The following is a 20,620-nucleotide window of genomic DNA, read 5'->3' on the forward strand; positions in this document are numbered from 1 at the left end:
GCCACACGATTCCTATAGGAATTCGCTGTACACCTTCTTCTAGGAATTGGTCAGAGCTCCAAGCAAATTGCTCTGACCAGAACCAGAATGCCCTTGCAATGCTTGTGTACAAGATCCCAGTCTCCAGTCCCTGGAACTGTCCGTTTGTTTGAAATTCTTCTTCAGCCCATAAATATTGTCTTAATAGTGGCTTTCATCATAACTCTTAGCTCTTAATCCATACCTACACAATTAACACAATTAACATTTATGTACACACATCACCTGATTTAATACTCACAGCAGCCCAGAAAGGTGGGTCTTAGGGTTCCTTTCTTGCATTTGAGGACACTGAGGCTTTGCATGGTTTGGGTAATTTACCCCTGGTCAGACAATCAATAAGCAGCAGAGTGAAGTTCACACCCAGGCCTATCTTAGTCTAGAGGTGCGCGGTTTACTACAGTAGGCACTAGTCACACGTGACTACCGAACACGTGAAACACCTGGTGGGAATGAGATGCCCTAAGTGTAAAATACACACTACATTTCAAAAGTGTAGTACAAAAACAATGCAGAATATGTAATACTTTCTGATACTGATTACATGTTGAAATCACAATTTTGGGATATACTTAAATAAAAGTATATTGAAATTAATTTCGCCTGTTTCTATTTAAGACAAGTAAACGAACACAAAACACTGCTACCAGAATATTTAAAATTACTTACGTGGCTCACATTGTATTTCTATTGGACAACACTGGTCTAAATCCTATGGTCTTTACCAAGAAAACCTATTGCCTCCCTGCAGTAAGTTAAAAAAGTATAAAGCCACCTTGATAGCCTCACTTCTAGTAACAAGAATTTAGTTTCCTGACAAAGACTTGAAGAATAATTTTAAATGAGGGGGAAAAAAAAGTACCATCATGCACTGATGCCAAAAAATCTGCCAAGTAGCCTCTGCAGGGCTGTTCCTCCTCCCTGCCCTGGCCAGCCTGGATCTTGAGCATGTTCATAGCATTTGATAAAAACTTCTCAGGCAGAGACTTTTTTTAAATCGCTAAGTGTACTAACCACACCAGTTTTTAACCTCTCTAGATTAAAAAAAAAAAAAAGGTTCCCAAACAAAACAGAGAAACTCATTTTTTTCTCCTAAGGATGCGACACTTACAGGTAAGGGGCTGGGTTGAAAGATGTCATGCTCAGGGCAGGGTCTAGAGTGACGCTGGAAGGAGCCTGGGACACAGCCATACCTTTCCTTTGCAGAGTGGTTCTCAGTGCAGGGCATCCGGCTGGCATCTGGCTGGGGTCCCAGCGGTGCAGGAGGACCCGAGGTTGTTTGCCCTGGGAAACCTACCTGCTGAGGCTCCTGACCTACAGCAACTACTAACCTAACAGTTCTCTCTTAGAGTTTTCGATTTTATGTTAATAATAATCCTCTTCATCAGCTGCAGTAGATACCCTTTTTAAAACTGACTGCTTTCTACATACCAGGTGCGGTGATTGAGCATGTGAGCCACGTTCCCTCATTTAATCTTCCAGCAGCTCTTTGAGGAATTACTCTCTGCAAATGAGGAAATCACAGCTCTGGACCCAGGCAAGGCTCATTCAACAGCAGGCTCTGAAAGCAATGCTGAGGGAGACCCAAGTACCCCTACCCTTTCTCTAGCATTCCCATTATATCCCTGATGTTTGCAGTGGGAAGGGGTATTCGGTCAGTTGCAAAAGTGCTAACATGGCATCATTTAATAGTTCCTTAAATTACATGCTTTTAAACAGCACTCTTACATGATGGCATGACAAATGGCACTTTTACCTGTGTACTTTAACAGGCCACACATGCACAGGTTATGCGAAGTAACTAGCTTGAAGGGACTTGTAAAACTAAACTACGACTGGGGACAAAAGTTACAGCTGGAATGTGGGCATGAACAGCTCACTTCCAGGCCTTAATTACCTTCTATCTTGGTGTTAATTGACTTTGAGTTAAGTGCCTTTCATACAAATAGAGGAAAGCTGACCTTTGGAGGGCTGGTGACTTGTTGGGTAAATATGTCTTTATGGACTTCATAAAATGCAGATTGTGTAAACACATACTCAGGAACTATTAAAAGCACTGGGTGGCTGGAGCAAGGCACAAAGGTGGCCTTTAAGATTCCTGAGTACTCAGTCCTTGGACATTTAAGAAAATGAACATCAAAGAGGTAATTACAATTTAGGAAGCAGAACTCAAACTCTGGTTTGCAGGCAGAGGAATCACCTGGGGAGCTTTTCAAAAATGCAGATTCCCTGGGCTGCACAGCCAGAGAGGCCAATCCAGGAGGTCTGGGTGGGCCGCAGGCATGTGTGTTTTAACGAGCTCTACAGACTACTGACTCTTAGTAGGTGGCCCAGAACCAGCTTCAAGAAACAATGATTTCAGTGCCATAAGCAGCTCACTCACCTTCTCGCCTGGCCTTCTGCTCCCCCACCAAAGGATACCGCTCAAGGAATACAGAAGACTAGAGTCCTTCCCCTACAAGTGGAGAGTTCCTTTGGAGCAGTAGGAATGCCCTTCCCCATCCCTGCCCAGCACACCAAGAGCCAACAGGAATGGCCTCTCAAAGGGAGAGATGTCCATTCCTCTAAGCCCATAGTAGCTGATGGTAACTGACATCCACATTATCCTGCAGACAACCTGGTGCCTTTACACTGACCAAAGCCCCGAAGCCACCCTAGACTGCACTTAGAGAGGCAAATACCCGTAGTACCTAAGAGTCTGGCACCTAGAAAAAAGCACCTCCAGTTCTGGGTCCCCATTTTATGAAAGACACAGCTGAACGTGATCACTGATACGGAGACCAGGATGATGGTTGGCCTGAAGAAGAGAGGGAGCACTGCCATCTTGTATCAGTAGGGCGATCAGAACCGAGAACCGGTTGTCGCTGCTGCAGAGGACAGTGGTTCCATAGAAGAACTTGCTGACAATCAGAGCTGCACAGCACGTGGGTTCCTTATCTCGGAAGTGTCCAGGCAGAAAGCAAAGGACCATCCGGTGTGGTAGAACAGGGCATACTTCTCAGCTCCCTGCATTGGTAAGATTTTCAGATCCTGTGTTTCAATGGGGGTGGGGGGCTGTGTACTTTCACATGAACAAATGTGCCTTCAACCACAAATAACCCTGTCCCCAAAGCTTATCAGAGAGGTTCATGACAACATTTGTTTTTTTTTCTACTGGATGTAGAGATTGCCAAATTAAGTATCAAATGTGGTGACTTAAGTATTCCCAAGGCCAAAAAGTGTCAAGTCCATCAGCAGTTTATGAATGAGTACAAATTTTCAACAATCAAGAATGACTACTTGTTGGTAAGAATTAGTGTGTAGTTTTATTGAAAAATTCACAAAAGCTACATAAGAAGTTGTTAATTATTTCCACTCTAGAGGTATGCCACTTCACACACGCTAACAATCTAATTTACACCAACATGCTACTAGTAAAACTACTTAAAGAGAGAAACATTAAGTCTTAAAAGCAAAAACAGGGATGTGAAATAAGAGCTTCTTAAAGAACAAGTTTTCTCACAGGCATGCACTACAACACGTATTCATTCTTACATGTTTGAATTAAGTGATTCTTAATTTCAACTGTCAGAGTATGAATCCTCCAAATGGAAGGGCCGACTTGTCTGTCTGGTTTTTACATGTGTGTGAGCATAAAACACACATGGTTGTCAGAACCTCTAAACTTGGCACTTTTTGCTCTCCCTGAGAACTACCAAGGCAGTGTCAGACGGTCACCACTGAGTGAGCCTTCCTCTTGACCCTGGTCTCTGTGTCCAGTGAGGGTCGATCACCCACACCACCCATAACCAAGACCAGCTCTGCTGTTAGCTCTAATGAGAAGTTGTTTGGACCTCTAGAACTTTCTCAGAGGTTCCAACCCCTTCTCAAGACACATCAGTATAGAAAGAAACACACATACTTGGTCAACTGCAGGAAACTTTAAGGGATACACAACTTGGGGCACTACTGGCCTAATCTCAAAGTCCATCTGCCTCAAACTTCGGTGAAGGGAGCTTTATGGAAGGTGAAGGGGAGCAGAAGAAGGGAGCAAGGGGACTAGGCAGGAATTGAGAAGAAGCTAGAAATCTACAGGTGAGGATGTGAAATAGATCTGGCATCTGAGGTGCACAGGCCCAGGCAGCTGTGTTCAGGGTGCAATTTTTCCGGAAAAATGTCTTTGAGTTCTTATAAAGCCGTTAGTTGATGTTGGTCCCATTTTTTTGGTTTGATGTTGTTGTTACTATTTTTAATTATGGCAAAATAGGCATAATAGAAAATTTACATTTTGACCATTTTTAGGTGTACGTTTCAGTGAGATTAGTACAGTCACACTGCTGTGCAAGGCTGTCCCATTTTAAAGTGTGTCCTTCACACTTTTTAAAATATTAAAACAATTTTTCAGCCTTTCCCACATCTGCATGTGGTGCTGCCCTTCTGGGTGACAAGAAACAATCTTAAAACCCGGCCTCAGTTTTTGTTGGAGACACCTGTTTTAAGTCAATGTATTTTCATTTCTAGGTAAAAGCATATGGTTCTATAACTGTTTTCCTTCAAGTACAAGCAAATACCAGTCCCACATTAAAAAAAGTTTGTCATTACAAGAACTAATTCTGTTCCCTGTAAAATAATTGGCCCTACTCTACCAAAAATAAAATTTAAAAAAAAAGACAAAATAAAAAACACCCTGATATTTACTACTTTAACTATTAAAACAGCTAAATTAGTATCCTAAAGGCATCTGTGTTACATCACCAATGAAAACTTCTGAAAAAAATTAATAGGGCTTTCAAGGTTTCAGCAAAACCTTTTTAAAAAATAATAAAAAACAGCCATAAATTTGGACAACTGTAGGTGATTTTTTGGTGTGCTTTAGAATTTCTTAGTTCAATATTAAGACCTCTTGGATCAACAATTAGAATTTATTTTTTATTGTCTCTCATGATCTCAATTTACGTTAACGTCAATTTGGTATCTTCCTCCCTAAGAGATTATTTGCTATCTAACTGGAATGAGATGGAACCTGGAGGAAAGGGAGGGAAGGGCAGGACCAATATTCCTCAGAACATCCCTGTTCACTGATATGAATAGTAAGGCCTTCTGAATGCCCTCTGACATGATGGACTAATCAGGATTGACATGTAACATTATATTAGTTTCAGGTGTAGAACATGATTCGCTATTTGTATATATTGTAAATGACCACCACAATGAGTCTAGTCAACATCCATTACCCAGGAGGATCTCTAAAGAGTCAGTGCTCCCTGGTCACTGTCGTCTTGGTTGGTTACAGCCCTCTTCCAAACCCTTATCAGTCTAAGGTACATTAGAATCTTCCAGGTTTTTAAAATACTAACACAGGGGATGAGACAGAATTCTAATTCAATTGTTCTAGGGAGGAGAAGGTAAGAGTTTTAAGATAGAAGGGTGTGGTTGTCCTTGACAGCATCCCAAAACAACCCCAATACTCACCCTCTCCAGGCCTCCTATTATATTGATAAATTGTCCTTGTTGGGACAGCTGGAAGAAGGCGTTCCACTTCAGGCTGCGATGCCAGGGGTGAAGGGCTGACCACACCTGTCTAATTCTACTGGTCACTGCTGGTTGTACTGCTCAATTTGGACCAAAAGAAATAGGAGAGCGGGGGTCTGCAGGAAAACCATTTATAACCAAGCCACACTGACCATTTGGATAGTCCAAAAGTACTGGGACGAGGGGCCTGAAATTCCAGTGGATTCTTTAAGCTCACAAAGGGCCCTTTTACCCTACAAGTAAGAAGGTTCACCAGCTGGTGGGGTTTAACAAGGGGAAACAAAAGACAAGTGGTGCAGAACCCCAAGAAAAGGAAATTTTTTAAAAATGCGAGTTTCCTACCCTACACAAGCAGTATGAATCTTGTAATCCCAAGGAGTCCTGACTGAGAACCACAGTGTCAAAGCAGGACTGAAAAATGGATCAAGTCTCGCCACAGCAAAGTGGGGTGCATCCTCCCAGCCTGTCTGCTGGCTCTCAGGGGTACTGTGTCTTGGTTTGGGGAGCTGTCATTCTCCCTCAAGCCTAGGTTTCCATGTACCCTTGGTCACAAAACTTACTAAGCTGTGTGATTTGGTAGAGGATAATTGTGACTTTATCTGGAGTTAACCGATGGGACAGCAGCCTTACAAAAATTTAAAGAGCTACCATAAAAAATGTTCATTATATGACCAGCCAGTCAACTCTTCCCTTCCTCTTTGCTGTAAAAGCACCTGTTCGCTTAAAAGTGCTCAGGGTTCTCACACGAATGTGCCAAAACCACCACCTTTCCCACCCTGAATCCACCGACCCCCACCACAGGAGAACTGCATATCAAATATTACTTCCTGCTGTCTATGACCACACCACCTTGGCAGTTAACATCAAAAACAAACACATGGGGAGCACAGAAGGCGCTGGAGCTGGGGAGGAGAAACAAGCCTAGGTAATGTTTCATCAACTCTTTTTGCTGGTGCCCAGGCGCACAAACCTGGGAACGTCACATGTACTTCAACTTTTCATCTAAGGGCTCATCTTCCCTCTCCCAGGATGGCGAGCTGAAGGAGGCCCTCCTCTGCCTCCACTGCCTACCCTCCTGTCCCTGAACACAGCATGTGGAAGTCAAACCCACCTGCTCTCCGCAGGCCAGCCACATAGGGACAGCGTTTGGCAAGCTCATCTATCTCAGCCTTGTACAGGGGCTAACCAAGGCTGGCAATCTGTTGTTCAGTGTTGATGGTTCACCGTCAACATGGGCCACAATTACCTGAATTAAGTTACCACCATCTTTTTCCTGTTTCCTGAGGGTTCAACAATTCGAGGGTAGCAATTGTCATGAATGTTTAACACGGCACCCCAAACAGGACTGGAACTATGGTCAGGTGACATCTGCTCGCTGACATATCCCAAATCACCAACCAGCTTATGTGACCCTGCGTTCATCACTCAACCTCTCTGGATTGCCATTTATATGTAAAAGAAGGGAACTGAGCTGGTATTTTCCTAAGATTCTCTCCAGTTCTACAATTTGATGATCAAGTTAAAACCATTTTACTCTATTGAGAAAGGGCAATGTATCTGCTACTTCACAAAGGCAATTTCAATTGACCAGTGCTGTGTTCCTGCAGAAGTAACAATACAAAAACAAACAAAAAACCTCACCTGGGTTATTACCAAGCTGTAAGTTTGATCTACAAACTAAGTTGGTTAATTTGTTCTAAATTTCACAGCCCCCTTGGCCATCTTCTAATAAACACAATGACAACCTCTTTGGAACAAAGGTTTCTACAGCAATACCTACTGCACTTCACGAAAGCCAGAGAAAAGTCCTGCCCAGATACGGCAGAGCCACAGCTATTAGTTGCCTCCCAGACTCCAGCCTCGCCTACACCCAACCCTCTAACTAGTTCAAATTTATCAACATATCACTTTATCATTTCTTTGCTTGAAACCTTAAACAGCTCCACTCTACCTAAAGAACAAAAGTCCAAACACCTATTTTGTTAGCCTGGCATCTAATAGCCTTCCAAATTTAGCCTCAGCCAACTGGACCAGCTCTTTCTCTGAGCTCTCCCAGCATAAACACAGAGTCTCCCTGTCAATGTTAGAAACCTTTGGCACAAGATGCCTCCTCCCCAACTTGCCTGACCTGCCCCTCTCCCCCCAATACCACCGCCATCTTTAGATGAGTCCTTTAAAACTCAAGTCCCACCTTGTTGACACTGAACATTCCCCAGGCTGGTGTAGCAATTTCTTCTTTGTATTTGTTTATATTTTTAAAAAGAATATTATACTAAGAATAACTTTTTAAACATGAACTGACCTTGCAATATCTGGAATTAGAAGAGTTCTTCTATATTATATTATTCAATCTCTTAATTTTAGAGACGAGAAAACTGAGTCCAGAGAAGAAGCTCAACACCTTGCCTAAGATCCCACAGCAGGGTAGTGGCAAAGAAGGGATGACTACCAAATCTTACTACACATGGCAACCCAGTACCCACCTTTTTTGCTACTTGGTATCCATCAAGAGCTTCTAGTGTTGGGTGTATCCTCTTTTACAAAATAAATAAAAAGTTGTGTGCTGCACAGCACACCTGTTTGACAAATGCTGACTGCAAGAGTGGAGAAGGGGAAGGGCTGGAAGAAAGGAGACTCACTTCCCCAGCTGTCCCTCCTCTCATGAGAAGACCCAACTTGATGCCATGACTCTTGGGGAGATGTCCTGACTCATTTTCAGCTCCCCGCATCCACCTCCAACTGGTCCACTGCCTTCCTTCAGACCTTCCACCCATCCACCCTTCTGTAGGACCACACTCTCTGCACATGCGTCCCCCAGAGGAGGACCGCACTTCTTTTCTTCCACCCAGAATGAGGGTCACAGCAATGAGTCCCAACTTTCTAAGTACAAGTACTCCAAGGGAGAAAATTCAGGGTCTAACCCCTTCTCCCCAGGGATTATAGTTGTGAGTTGAGAAAAATACAACAAACATCCACGGTGAATTCAGTAGTATTTTTATGAGGTTGTATTTTATTATTCCATAAATACACTGGAAGAGAGTAACATACATATGGGTAACTTTATGTATTTGGTTCACAAACAATACTTGGAGTACTTGCTTATGTGTTCCCAGTCACTTGTTTGGGAACTGCTGGGTGGTAGCATCAGTTTAAGACTTCAGAGGGGGAATCTAAATGGGGGGGGGGGGGGGCTTAAGTCTCTTATCACCTTCCTCTAAAAGAAAAATATGACATGTTAATGAAGAGAGAACCAGAGAGGCTGTCCAGTCAGCTCACTTCCGATTTCCCCTTGCATCTACCTCCATGTTGGAGATATTACTATCACAGGCACTGGTATTTTTAGAACCTCTTTTTAGGGGAAACAAAGGATCTCTCACTTCAGTCCTCTGGTCTATTCTAGGCTTTCCAAGCAACGCTGCCTGAAGAAAGGCCCATTCCCAATTCACATTCCAGTCCCTTCCCCATCTCCCACCAGGAATTATCTCTAAAGAGTAAGCACTGACAAGTGATGGATAATTTGCATTTTAACCCTATTCAAATTTGGGTAAATGGTTTAATATGCATGCTAATATTCTATCATTATTCCAATTAAGGAAACTATTATGTTAAAGTGTTTAATCAGGAGAATTAGGGAGAACTCCAGACACCTAAAATTAACTTCTAATAGTCTTGACATTCATTTCATTTAAGTGCAATTTGCCAAGCTATAAGCAACTCCCCGCTTAAGACTTCTGCTTAGGCACGTGGGGATTCCAGATAAGACCTAAAAGCAATTCATTTCCTAACTAGATTGCTGTCTAAAAGAATAAACTAAAAGGGCTGCAATTTAAATACAATCAAATCCCCAAGCAGTCACATTCCAGAAGACTTAAACATCATGATCTTGATCCCCAGGAACAACAATGCAATTCGCATCAGAAACAACACAACCACTTCCTCTTTCTCTGACCTTCTCTGTTTAATTACTTCCTCTGATTTCTTCTAGGGCTAAGCTGCCTGCTTCCCAGGGCAGCAGGCTTTCCATACAAGACTGATTTGTCTGGAAGGTACAGAGTGCCAGCTGATTATCAGACGTTATAAACAAAGTGCTGGGACTTCGCATTTCTTTTTGATGGAACTCTTGGGTATCTTGGCATTCACCAAGAACTTTTTTTTTACACCATAAGAAAAGAAAGAAATCCTTCTGGCACATTCCCATCTAAAATCAAGCTATACTTCAAAGCTGGAAGTCCTGCAGGGGATAAGGAAGGGTAGGAGCTTGGTAATATCTCTCTGTGCATGCTGTTCAATGAGCTTTCTCAACAGATCCCACATGCCAGGTATGTGAAGTCACCTTTGAAGACACAACCTGGCAGCTGTGAGTTCACTATCATCACACCATAGAGAGGCACTTGCTACTCAAAGTGGGGTCCATTGGTCAGCAGCACTAGCAGCACCTGCAAGTCTGTTAAAAATGCAGAATCTCAGGCCTTACTGAAAAACAGTCCTTATTTTACAAGATTCCCAGGTGGTTCCCTATGCACATTCAAGTTCGAGCCTCCTCTCAAAACAGACAGGCTAAAATGCTGGTCCAGGAGAATACTGTGCTTTGTTACTCTTCTGCTCATACACGCTTTTTCCATTAAGAGTAAGGTGGTTGGTTCTCTTTCCAAAAGTGGTATCCGCAGAGCTACTCTATATCCGTACAGAACAGCCCACCTCAGTGGGCACAGGTTCCCTGCTGCACAGAGCTAAAGAGGAATGCAAAGAAGAAATGTCCCCTCACAGCTTTGAGGCATTTACAGGATTCTAAGTGAGTTCTAATTTCATTCACTCAACAGTAATATTAATCAAGCTGTACACACAACACAGTTTTTTACATGAGAAAACTGAGGCTCTGAAGTCATATACACAATGTTGTTCTACAGACATGGGATTTGAAGTCAAAGGATCTGGGTTAAAAATAACAAATCCTGCTCTGTGACCCCAGACAAGATACTTAACCTCTCTGAATCTTTTCCCTGCCTGTATAGTTTGTGGACACTTGGCTGCTGGACGTATCCCATCCATGTGTGAGTGTGCAATTACTTGTCCTCACAACATACACTCACCTTAAATGTAACTTGTAGAACTTGGAGATTCTATTCCCTCCCCCCAAATCTAGGAATTCCAATGCCTGCAGCTCTAGGAGGAACCCTGCAGAAAGAAGGGAAGGAAAGGGAAAGCAACTCTGTAGTCAGTCAACCAGACAGTCAATGATCAAGAGGATGCTATCCTTGCACCCTTAAGATGTGTGAAAGTGCCTAGGATCCTAGAGTGTAAGCTCACTGACGGCAGAGAGGCCCTCTGAGTTACAACCCCAGTACTGTCTGGCAGATTCAGTGTCTGGTACATTTGTTGCAGTAAGTGAATGGCACTCAACAGCTAGTAGCTCCCTTTCTTCGAGCCTCGCCCACACTTACTTATTTTATCCAAGAAGATAATTAATATATATGGCTTTGCAATTAAGAGTCCAAGTATGTTCTAAAGTCAAGTTCTTTAGAATCAAAGTCTACCACACTCCAAATGGACACCTGTAATCTAGTATCCCCTAATTTTCCTTCGTGTAAAAGACATTTAAGAATGGATGGTACAGGATGTAAAGCTGGTTTACAAACAGCAGAGTCCTGATCTAAAACCTGTGCACACACAGATTAATGAGAAGGCAACCATTAGGCCTTCTGGGCCAGAAGTCACATTGAGCCAGCGCATACCATCCTGGCAGAGCAGACTTGTTTTGGAATTCTGAGTCTGAGAAAGGCCACAGATTTGATTTAACCTATAAAGCAAAGGAGAGAAATTGAATTACTATATTAAGACTATATTCACACTTAAGTGGCTTTAAAAGGTCTGCAAAGATGAATAAAATTATTGGGATGTTGATGATTAAATTAAACCTCTGGTCCAGCATCCTCTTTATTCCTTGGCTGGAAATATAAAATGCAAACACCAACATAGCATGCAAGTAGACATCCCCACGAAGACTATGACTCTTGTTTTAGAAACAATATGAATGCCATTGGTAATATGATTTCTAGACCACAGATAGGGGTGGCAAAAGAGCCAAAGATGCCACTGTATGTAAGAACACTGACAGTAGGAGGAGACAAGCTATTAAAACACATAAAATCTCAAAAAGCATAGCCAACTAGCATCATTGAGTAAAAGGGCCAAGAGTCAGCTGGGCATTACCGCTAGCATAGTAGGAAAAGTAAGCTGCTATTCTAGAGGGAACTACCAGGACAGCATTGGAAGGTCACATGAAAAGCAGAATGTGACTTCTAGGCTCTAGTTCTCCCACAAACACCCTTGAGCAAGTCACTTCAATTCTCTTAGGTATAAAGGGAGAGCCCTGTTTTCTGCCTGAAAAGGCTGCTATGAGGCTAACATAATGTAGTTAATGGATATCCTCTGCCTTGTAAACTCTGAAAATAAATGATAGCTTGCTACATGATGCGAGACCTACCAGAGGGGACGAGTGCCACTGATTTCCCAATTCAGCAGGTGCTGTGCTAAAATACTTCACATTTCCACTTTTTAACAGCTTGCGAAGTAGGTAGCAGAATGAACTGATTACATTAACCTAGGACTCATGGCTCAGGATGCTTTCCAGACTCCCTGAGTCAGTGGAGAGCGGGGGCAGAGTGCCACTCCAAAGCCCATGGTTCCTCCACTAGCATCATGGCAGCCAGCCCTTCATGGTAATTTTGAAAAAGCAAACTTAAAGTCTTTCTAGATGTAGGCGCACTATGAATAACTGTTTAAAATTTTATATAAGGTAAAGTGATTTTTAAATTAATGACTATTTACTTTAACCAATCAATAAACATTTGCAGAAAGCCTTCTATGGGCTCAGCACACCTAAAAGGGTTAATAAGCTATTATTCCCATACCTAGAAGGGCAGATGGGTCTTGCTTCTCACTAGTTCTCAGTTAGGGTAGGATGCAAATACAGAATAAACAGTGCTTATCTGAAAAATCAATGCTGGAGGCCAAAGCCAAAGCAATGCAAGGAGAAAAAAATGAGAGGAATAAACAATGAAAGTGAAAAGCCAAAGATATCATTACTAGATGAACTTAGACAACTAAAAAACTTAACCTGATAATTAAGTTTTAAGCATTTATGAATGGACCACAGGGAATATACCTAAGAATGAAAACAACCAGATTTGAAAAATCATTATTTCAGTACACAGAGGAGCCAAAGCCATACATTTTAGAGGCTGCCCATATTGTTCTAATCTCTTCAATCACAAGTACCAAATGCTAAAGTCAAAATCCATTACTTTACCTCTGTGCTCTAAGTGCAAGTAAACAAAAATTCTGTTTTAAAATAAGTATTCAACTACCCTTTGAGATAACATAAACAACATAAGCACAATTTGCTTTCATGGGTGCAATATGCCACATATGAACATACTGTTGACAAAGATTACCTGAGAAATGAGTAGTTATAAAACAGTTGTTCCTTAACTCTTATGCCAGTTACTATCAAGGATTTTTACTAAGATCCTGGCCTGACTTCCTTCCCATGACATGGGACATGTCAAGCTGTGGTAACAATCCTTCAGGCCTACCCAGGGCAAGCACAAGAAAATGCATTTTGCTCCACAGAGCATTGGATGCACCAGTGCAAAATATTCCTTCTACTCAGCGACTAACAGCCCTAGAAAATGCCTTTAAAAATCATTAATATTCTAGCCTTCACTACTGATTACAAAGAAATACTTACAAAAATAGTCATCAAGTTTATCAATATGACTGGGTCTTTAAAAAAAAGTCAGCCCAATTTACTTAAGAGAAAGTAAGCCAAAACAAACAACCACCCACATCAAAACTTCCTGCTCTGCCTCTATTACCATCTTGTTCAGTTTGGGAGGATTCTGCTGTTAGATTGTGTATTTGTGTTCAGCTCAGTAACATAGGAACTGTGCCAATATTGGAGTTCATCAGCACAGCTGTCTCCAACTTCAAGTGTTAAGACTCCATCAGAACCCGGCAGCTATTACAAATTGTTAATATTGTGATTTCTGCAGAGATTCTCCTGCAGAGGCAGAAACACAGGTTCTGGCCTATTGCATTCTACTTCCCAGTTCCTAGAACAGTGGTTGGAATCAAAATGGTGTTGAGTTGTCAATCACATATCACCACCACCAGATAGTTCTGCACCCAATTTCCACAAACCACTCCAAGGGCTTCACGTAAACATGGGGAGTTTCTCAGAAGGAGAGTTCTACACACCCTTAGTTAATCAAATACAAGTGTAATTATTACATTAGTCAACAGGGACGAAACAGCATTTTAAAATAATTAAATCCATTTTTAATCAATAGACTTTTATTCAGCAATCACAATGTGCACAATGGTATTGGGTCAACAACTAGAAAATTAGGCAGCTGAGAGATAATACTGAATCCAAAAAGCTCATATTCTGGGAAAAGCCCAAATCATAAGCTGGGTATAAGCCCAAATCTAAATGGTGGTAACTGCCGTACAGTGTGGGGGGAAATGTTAGAGTCCTCAATTTTGACTTGGAAAATAGGGGTGGGGAAAGTCTAGGAGGACCTCATAAAAGGAACAGGCTCCAAGTTGGTTGAGGGGAATGAGCAGAATTTCACTTGGAAAAGGGAAAAAAGAGAATTCCAGAATAAAGAGCATTAGTAAGCAGGCTGAAGTAGAATAGTTTTGGTATTCATATTGATTCACTTTTTATACATTTTATTAGTTAAAGGAACTGTTAGTTAAAGGACCTAGAAAGCAGAGGGGATCAACTATAGCTAGAAAGAAGGCAGCATCTGCTGATATCCCTATGGAAATAAAACCAGCAGATGGAGGTTAGTGCAGGCCCACCACCTAACAAGATGTAAGGCCTTGTAGTAGGCACTTAACTTTATACAATGACTTTATGCAATGACAATGACTACACTGACAGTGTTCTGGCTTACAAACTTGCTAAAGTCTTTCCAAAAGAAGTTTTTTTGTCTTGCTTTCAAGATTTTCTGATAAATGAACCAAGATTCCAATTCTGCAAAGTCAACTCCATGTTATTAACATTTAAGGATTTTACTCATGTAGAGCAGAAACACATCCCCTTTTTGAGGCTAAGGCAAAGAAAATGGGTCAATACTTGTTGCATCAGGTCTAATTTCCACAACTGTTATTCCATCTACCTCATAGGATTGTTGAGAAGAGTAAATAAAGTGCTAAACAAAAAGAATGTTTGCTGTATTAGGCAAGTAACTTCCCAGGGTTATTTGAAAATTGACAAGCTGAGCCTGTAAAAAAAAAACCAAAAAAAACCCTACCTCAGTGCTCCCTAAAGAGCCACACTAGACACTTGTTTTATGCTTGGTGCTGGATTGTAAGCTTTACTTTACATAAACTATCTCATTTAATTCTCACAACAACGCCATGAAACCACTTGTATTTATTCCCATTTTATTCACACTCAGATAAAACCTAGGTGGGATACATAAATAACTTGCCTTAGATCAGAAGGTGGGCAAATGGCTAAGACTTGAGCCTTAATATATTTCACAAGTGGCATTTAATGAAGGATCTTTGACTGGCTCCTGGCTGAAATAACCAGTTATAAAGACATTTTTCAGACAACTGAGACTGAGTGTTAAAGACATCAGGGAATTATTCTTAATTTTGTTAAGTGAGATGATGGTATTGTGGTTTCACCAAAGAGTATTGTCTAATTTTGAAATGGTTCCACGAAAATATTCAAGCTCCCCCCCCCCCCCATGAGAAACCTTTCAACATTAGGACTATGACTGCAGGCAAAGCTGCAAATCCATTCTCTCGGCAAGATGTGTGTTATAGAGAAGCACTCATGAGAGGAACAAAATAAAAAGTTGAATGAAGACCTGATATCTCCAGGGTTATAGCTCACTTGAGAAGGATTTCTTCTTTTTTTTTTTTTTGTCTGCGAATTTCCAAACCATTCATAGCCATGATCAAACGCTTTAAAGATATGGCACGATTTAAAAACTTTTTTCTACTCCTTTGTACAAAAGCCCACTTTTGATAGTTTGTTGATGCTTTTTACTTTTTAAATTATGTAGAACTGTAAATCTTAACATGCATTTCTAACTGGAGTGGGATCAAAGAAGAGTCAATGTATTTTTTACATAAAAGCTATTTTTTAGGAGCATCAGTGAAAAGAACAGAGAAGCTTTCCTGAATTATTATATATTTATTAGAGAGGAGTTTTAAATTGACATGGAAAAGAACATTAGAAAACAAAACATTATTTTTTTAATTAAGCATAATTTACCAGTTTCAAGACTGATTTATTGTATTCTGATGTGAAATGTAATAGATATTTAATAAATATATGTGGACTATCAAGAAAATCTATTTTACTTAAGGCACAAATATAACTCCCCAAGTCTCCAGTTTATTGTCACCATTTCTCTTTATAAGTAACACAATCTGCCTGCTTCCATAAGTACCTGAGGGACCTCAAACATGACACCATTAGAAGAGAAAATAGAAGGTCAAAATTCATACAGAGGAGTAAATAAATCTAGCAAAAACCTAGGCTAATATGGCTACCTTAACCAAGCAGTAATGTTGGCTCTGAGCTTCCAGACAGTAGTAGTAAAGAGAAAGAGCAATCACAGCAAGCTCTGTAACTCAGACAGAAACCTTCTTCCTGGTACTAACACTGAAAAGGAATTTTTCAGATGGGTCATTACATAAGAATGATGAACAATATAACAGACAGTGTCCACAAATGCCAATTTACAGCCCATGCAGTCCACTTTCTTACCAGGCATTTCATGTCTCATGCCAAGGTCATTACATTAAAAGTAATCCTGAGAAGGCTGTTTCTGCAGTAGGCTAAAGTGCCACAGCTTTCTGATTATCTAACTGAAACCAGAACGTGTCCTCAAATATCCATTGTCTCAACTGGGCTTCTGACAGCAGTGGGGGCAGCCAGTTCCATGTTGAACTGCTCTGAAAGCCTGGAATAGAGATATTTATTCCATGGGAAGTCCTTTTGCTTTGGATACCAGATAACATGCTGCTGTGAAACGAGAGGGCAGGCCAGTATTCACAAGGGATGGAGCCAAGGAACCCAAGGTAGGGTGGTCAAATCAATCTTTGGTGATTCCAAAGCCCAGAGCATGGCAAGTGTCCCTCCCTGCTACTATTGCTATTTGTGTGTGCAGTGACAAAGGAGGACCCATAGAAATACCTGTTACTAATCAAGTCCTAAAGGGGGTAAGGCCCAGCAGCATATACCTCCCCCCATATTTCAGCCCTAGAAACACAACTTCTTTTCATTTTTCCATTTCAAGGTATCTATGAAGGCCAAGCAAAATGTCTAAAATAGAAGGGCGAGCAGATGTGATGGAATGGCCACAATGTGCACACTAGGCAGGACCCTCTCCAGCCATGGGTGTCTGGCCGACTAGGGGTTACTGCAATCAAAGCTCCCTGGGGACCCACAGGAAGGAAATTCCCTTCCCCAAAGACTAGCCAGCCCTCCCAACCCCAACCCCTCCCAGCCTGGCAACAGCAGACGCCAAAGGATAAAGGGGCATTAAAAAAAAGTGAGTAGATTCTTAAGAGTAGAGCACTGCATTCTGTCACCTGCTGCAAGAGAAGCCCTCTCGCCCAAGCCCTGAGTCACTTCCCCTCTCTGCACCGAGTCTCAATGCTCAAGGAGGCGAAAGACTAGGGGCCTCGGGAGCTGTATACCCGTAGGCCCCACGCCCCCACAGACACTCCCGGGGCGCCCCTCCAGGGCTAGTTCCCGCTGCGGACCCGGTCTCTGCACCCAAGCGGGCGCCGCTGCTACCTTGGCTAATGGCAGGCAGCTCTCAATGAAAGGAGCTGAGGCAGGCTCTGGATTTATGAATGTGCAGGGGAGGAGGGGAGGGCTATCATGTGACAATAAAGGAGAGCGTCTTATTCACAAAAAAAAAAAAAAAAAAAAAAGTGGCTGGTGGCGGGCACAGCCGGTGAGAATCGGCGGCCGCCGTGCGGTGACAGCTCGGACCCGAGGCCGACGACCTCAGGCGCAGAGCCCGGCGGCCTAGCCTCCTTTGCACCCGCAATTGCCACGGCCTCCGGCGGTGCTGGGGAAAAAACAAACCCCACTCTAGTCCAAGACGGTGAGGCTGAAGGGAGCTGCACCTTGGCCCGGGGCTGGAGAACTGCGCGGGTCTCGCGCGGGGCGGCGGGTCTGGCAGGGAGCCCCTAGGGCGGAGCGCCCCGAGCACTGTCACTCTCCGACCCTCAGGGCCGGCACGCTCGCCGGGGCTCTAGCGCACACACACAGACACACACTGGCCCGCATCCTACTGCCCCGCTGCGCACGCCTCGGATCCGCCCCCCGAGCTGCCCAGACCCGCGGGGCGCCCGTCCCGGGCCCACAGGCTCGTGCACACACGCCCGCGCGAGCCGCGGAACGCTGGGGTCGGCTCCAGCGCGCCCGCCAGCTCGAGTACCCAGGCGCTGGCAGACCCCCGCACAGCCCGCGCCCGAGGCTCCCCTCGTTCGGCCCTGTTTTTATGAATGAAAATGTGGTATGCAAATGAGAGCGATTCAAGAAAACGAAATGGCGGAGCCTGGGCCCCAGAGGGCTCCCTCAAGGACCGCAGGGCGAGCAACGGGGCGGGAGAATCACAAAGTCACCAAATAATAAACCCACCGACCCCAGGAAACCCGAGGGGGGTGTCAGGTCTTCCGCTCCGGCAGCCGAGGATTTCGGGGGGGGGGGCCGAGATGTTTATGACTCCGGGGAGAGGGAGAGGGGACCTCTCCGAGGTCACCAGTGCGCCCTTGGCCCCCGCAGCAGCGACCAGCCCGCCGACCCCAAGCGCGCCCCCGCCGGCCCACGGCAGCTTTTGCCCCCTCCTCATTTCAACAAAGGGGGGAATCTCGCGCCCCAAACCCCACAGGCCGGCCAGCGAGTCGCTGCACCCCACGCCAAGTTCACCCAACAAGCGTCCCCCGCCTGCGCCCTCAGCCCTTACCCCCACGCTGCCCCCGCGGGGCACACGCATCCCACCCCGCGGCCAAACTTACTCGTCCGGGTGTGTTTCTTCGGTCATTTTCCTGTTCACCTAGACGCCTGTCCCGCGGCGGGCAGCTTTGCTCCCTTCATCTTCCTGTCCGCTCACCCCCCTTCTTCACATCTCCGGAGATCGCCTGATTTGGTGGGGAGGGGGGACGGCTGGAGATGAAGGGGGCGCCGCAGAAGGCAGAAAGGGAGGCAGGACGACTAGGGCGCGGGGCGGTTTGGGGGAAGGGGTGCAAAGGCAAGTGGCCGGGGTAGGGAGCGCCGCGGCGCCGAGGGGCGAGGCGGGCAGGGGCTCCGGGCTCCCCAGCGGGCGGAGGGGGAGAGGCTTGGGCCGGGGAAGGCTGTGAGGGAGAGGAGAAAAACAAGCGCGCCGTGGAGCGGCGGGGACTGCGGGGAGGAGAAGGGGGCCGGCCGCGGGTGGGGGCTCGGTCTGGGGTCGCCCCCGGGGGGCCGGGCCAATCACGGTTCCGGGGAGCGGTCGGCGGCCGGGGGAGGTGCGCCTGGGAGGCGGTGCAGGGCGCCCCGTCCGAGCCCCATCTCTCCACTCTACCGATTTACTCCATATTGGATTCTCACCGCCGCCAACAGGAGGAGGAAGTAGGGCGGAAGCGATGACGTCTTCCCAGCGGCCAGAGGTGGTGGAGTGCAAAAAGCTTCCTACTTGCGACCGAAAAAAAAGAGAGGAGAGAGAGAGAAAAAAAAAAAAAAAAACTTTGTCCCGTCTACTGAGCATGCCCGGCTTTCTTTCCCCCTCCCTCCCCGTTTCCACTCCCGGGGGAGTCGCGGGGCCGAGTTGTTTGCGCCGCGTCTGAGTGACTCCGGATCCCGCTCCGTCAGAGCTCCGGGTTTTACGACGCCCGAGAGGAGGGAGGAGGCTGGAGCCGGGGACTCGCACACATCTGGCTCCTGTTTGGTTCCCTCCCTCCTACCAAAACCGCGGATTAAAAATCGGGGGTTGGGGGGGTGGGAGGAGGAGGTGGGTGGAGACCCCGCGCTCCAGGTAGGGCCGGAGGGGTGCTCGGGCTCTGAGCACCAACTGCTCCCCCCGACGCGGGGCGGGAGGCGAGGGCGGCACAGGTGCCTCTGCCCAGGTTCTGAATGGCAGAGGCTTTCCAGGTTCACGTGAGTCTTAGGACCTTCCTTTTGTATTGGTATGGTAATGTTTATTTTACATAAAAACAATAAAAGGTAAGTACAACGCAGCCCAGAAACGTTTGAATTTCAGTAGAAATGACGGGCTTTCTTGAGTTAAAAGGTAAGCTCAAATATACATTTTTAAAAATTTTATTCAGTAAATCTTTTGGTGGAGGATGGCCCTGTCTCAGGCCCTTGAAGGCCATAATTACTGGGCCAGAGGTTGCCAGCCCAGTGGGCTCTGTTTGGCACAGTGAAATGGGGAGGAGAGTTCCCGGAGTCCCCCTCTCCCTACCCTTTGTCTTTCCTTTTTTTTTTTTTTTTTTTAATCTTCACCGAGGACATTTTTTCCACTGCTTTTTAGAGAGTAGGAGGGAGAGAGAGATAAAGCGAAAAAAAATCGATGTGAGAGAGGCACATGGGTTCGTTGCCCCTCACAGGCACCCCACAGGGAATGGGGCCTGCAACTGAGGTATGTGCCCTGGATGGGAATGGAGCCCGAGACCCTGCAGTCCTTGGGCCAACTCTCTACCACTGAGCCAAACCGGCTAGGGTTCTTTGCTTGTTTTGAAGCTCTGCTGTTGCAGTCTTGAGATTCTTCATAGTGTTTAAACAAACAAGGGGCTCCACATTTTTACTTTGCAGTGGGTCCCACAAATTACATAGCTGTTTGGTATTTCCTTCTGGGGTCTTGCTAGGGAGCAAGAGATACAGTCCCTGCACCTTCCTGCTCTCCAAACACAGTAGACTTTTCCATCGTCCTGGATGTGCTAAGAGACTACAGATATTTTAACTAAATAGCGACCATTGGACAAATTAAAAGTAGTTTGAACATACCTCAAATGTAGTACACCTAAAGAGCAAGCACACTTATTT

At 44.7% G+C, this 20,620-nt stretch overlaps 1 protein-coding gene across 1 annotated transcript in view; it reads right to left on the reverse strand.

Moving 5' to 3' along the window:
- SPRED2 (sprouty related EVH1 domain containing 2) overlaps positions 1-18,990 on the reverse strand; it is a 104,312-nt gene extending 85,322 nt beyond the window's left edge. Inside the window, exon 1 of the mRNA XM_016224207.2 lies at positions 18,616-18,990. Coding sequence (XP_016079693.2) covers positions 18,616-18,641 — 26 coding nt within the window. The 5' untranslated portion in view covers positions 18,642-18,990. The remainder of the gene's footprint in view (positions 1-18,615) is intronic.
- Positions 18,991-20,620: the final 1,630 nt, after the last annotated feature.

This window comes from Miniopterus natalensis, chromosome 13 (assembly GCF_054644295.1).
Source record: "Miniopterus natalensis isolate mMinNat1 chromosome 13, mMinNat1.hap1, whole genome shotgun sequence".
Taxonomy (NCBI): Eukaryota; Metazoa; Chordata; class Mammalia; order Chiroptera; family Miniopteridae; genus Miniopterus; species Miniopterus natalensis.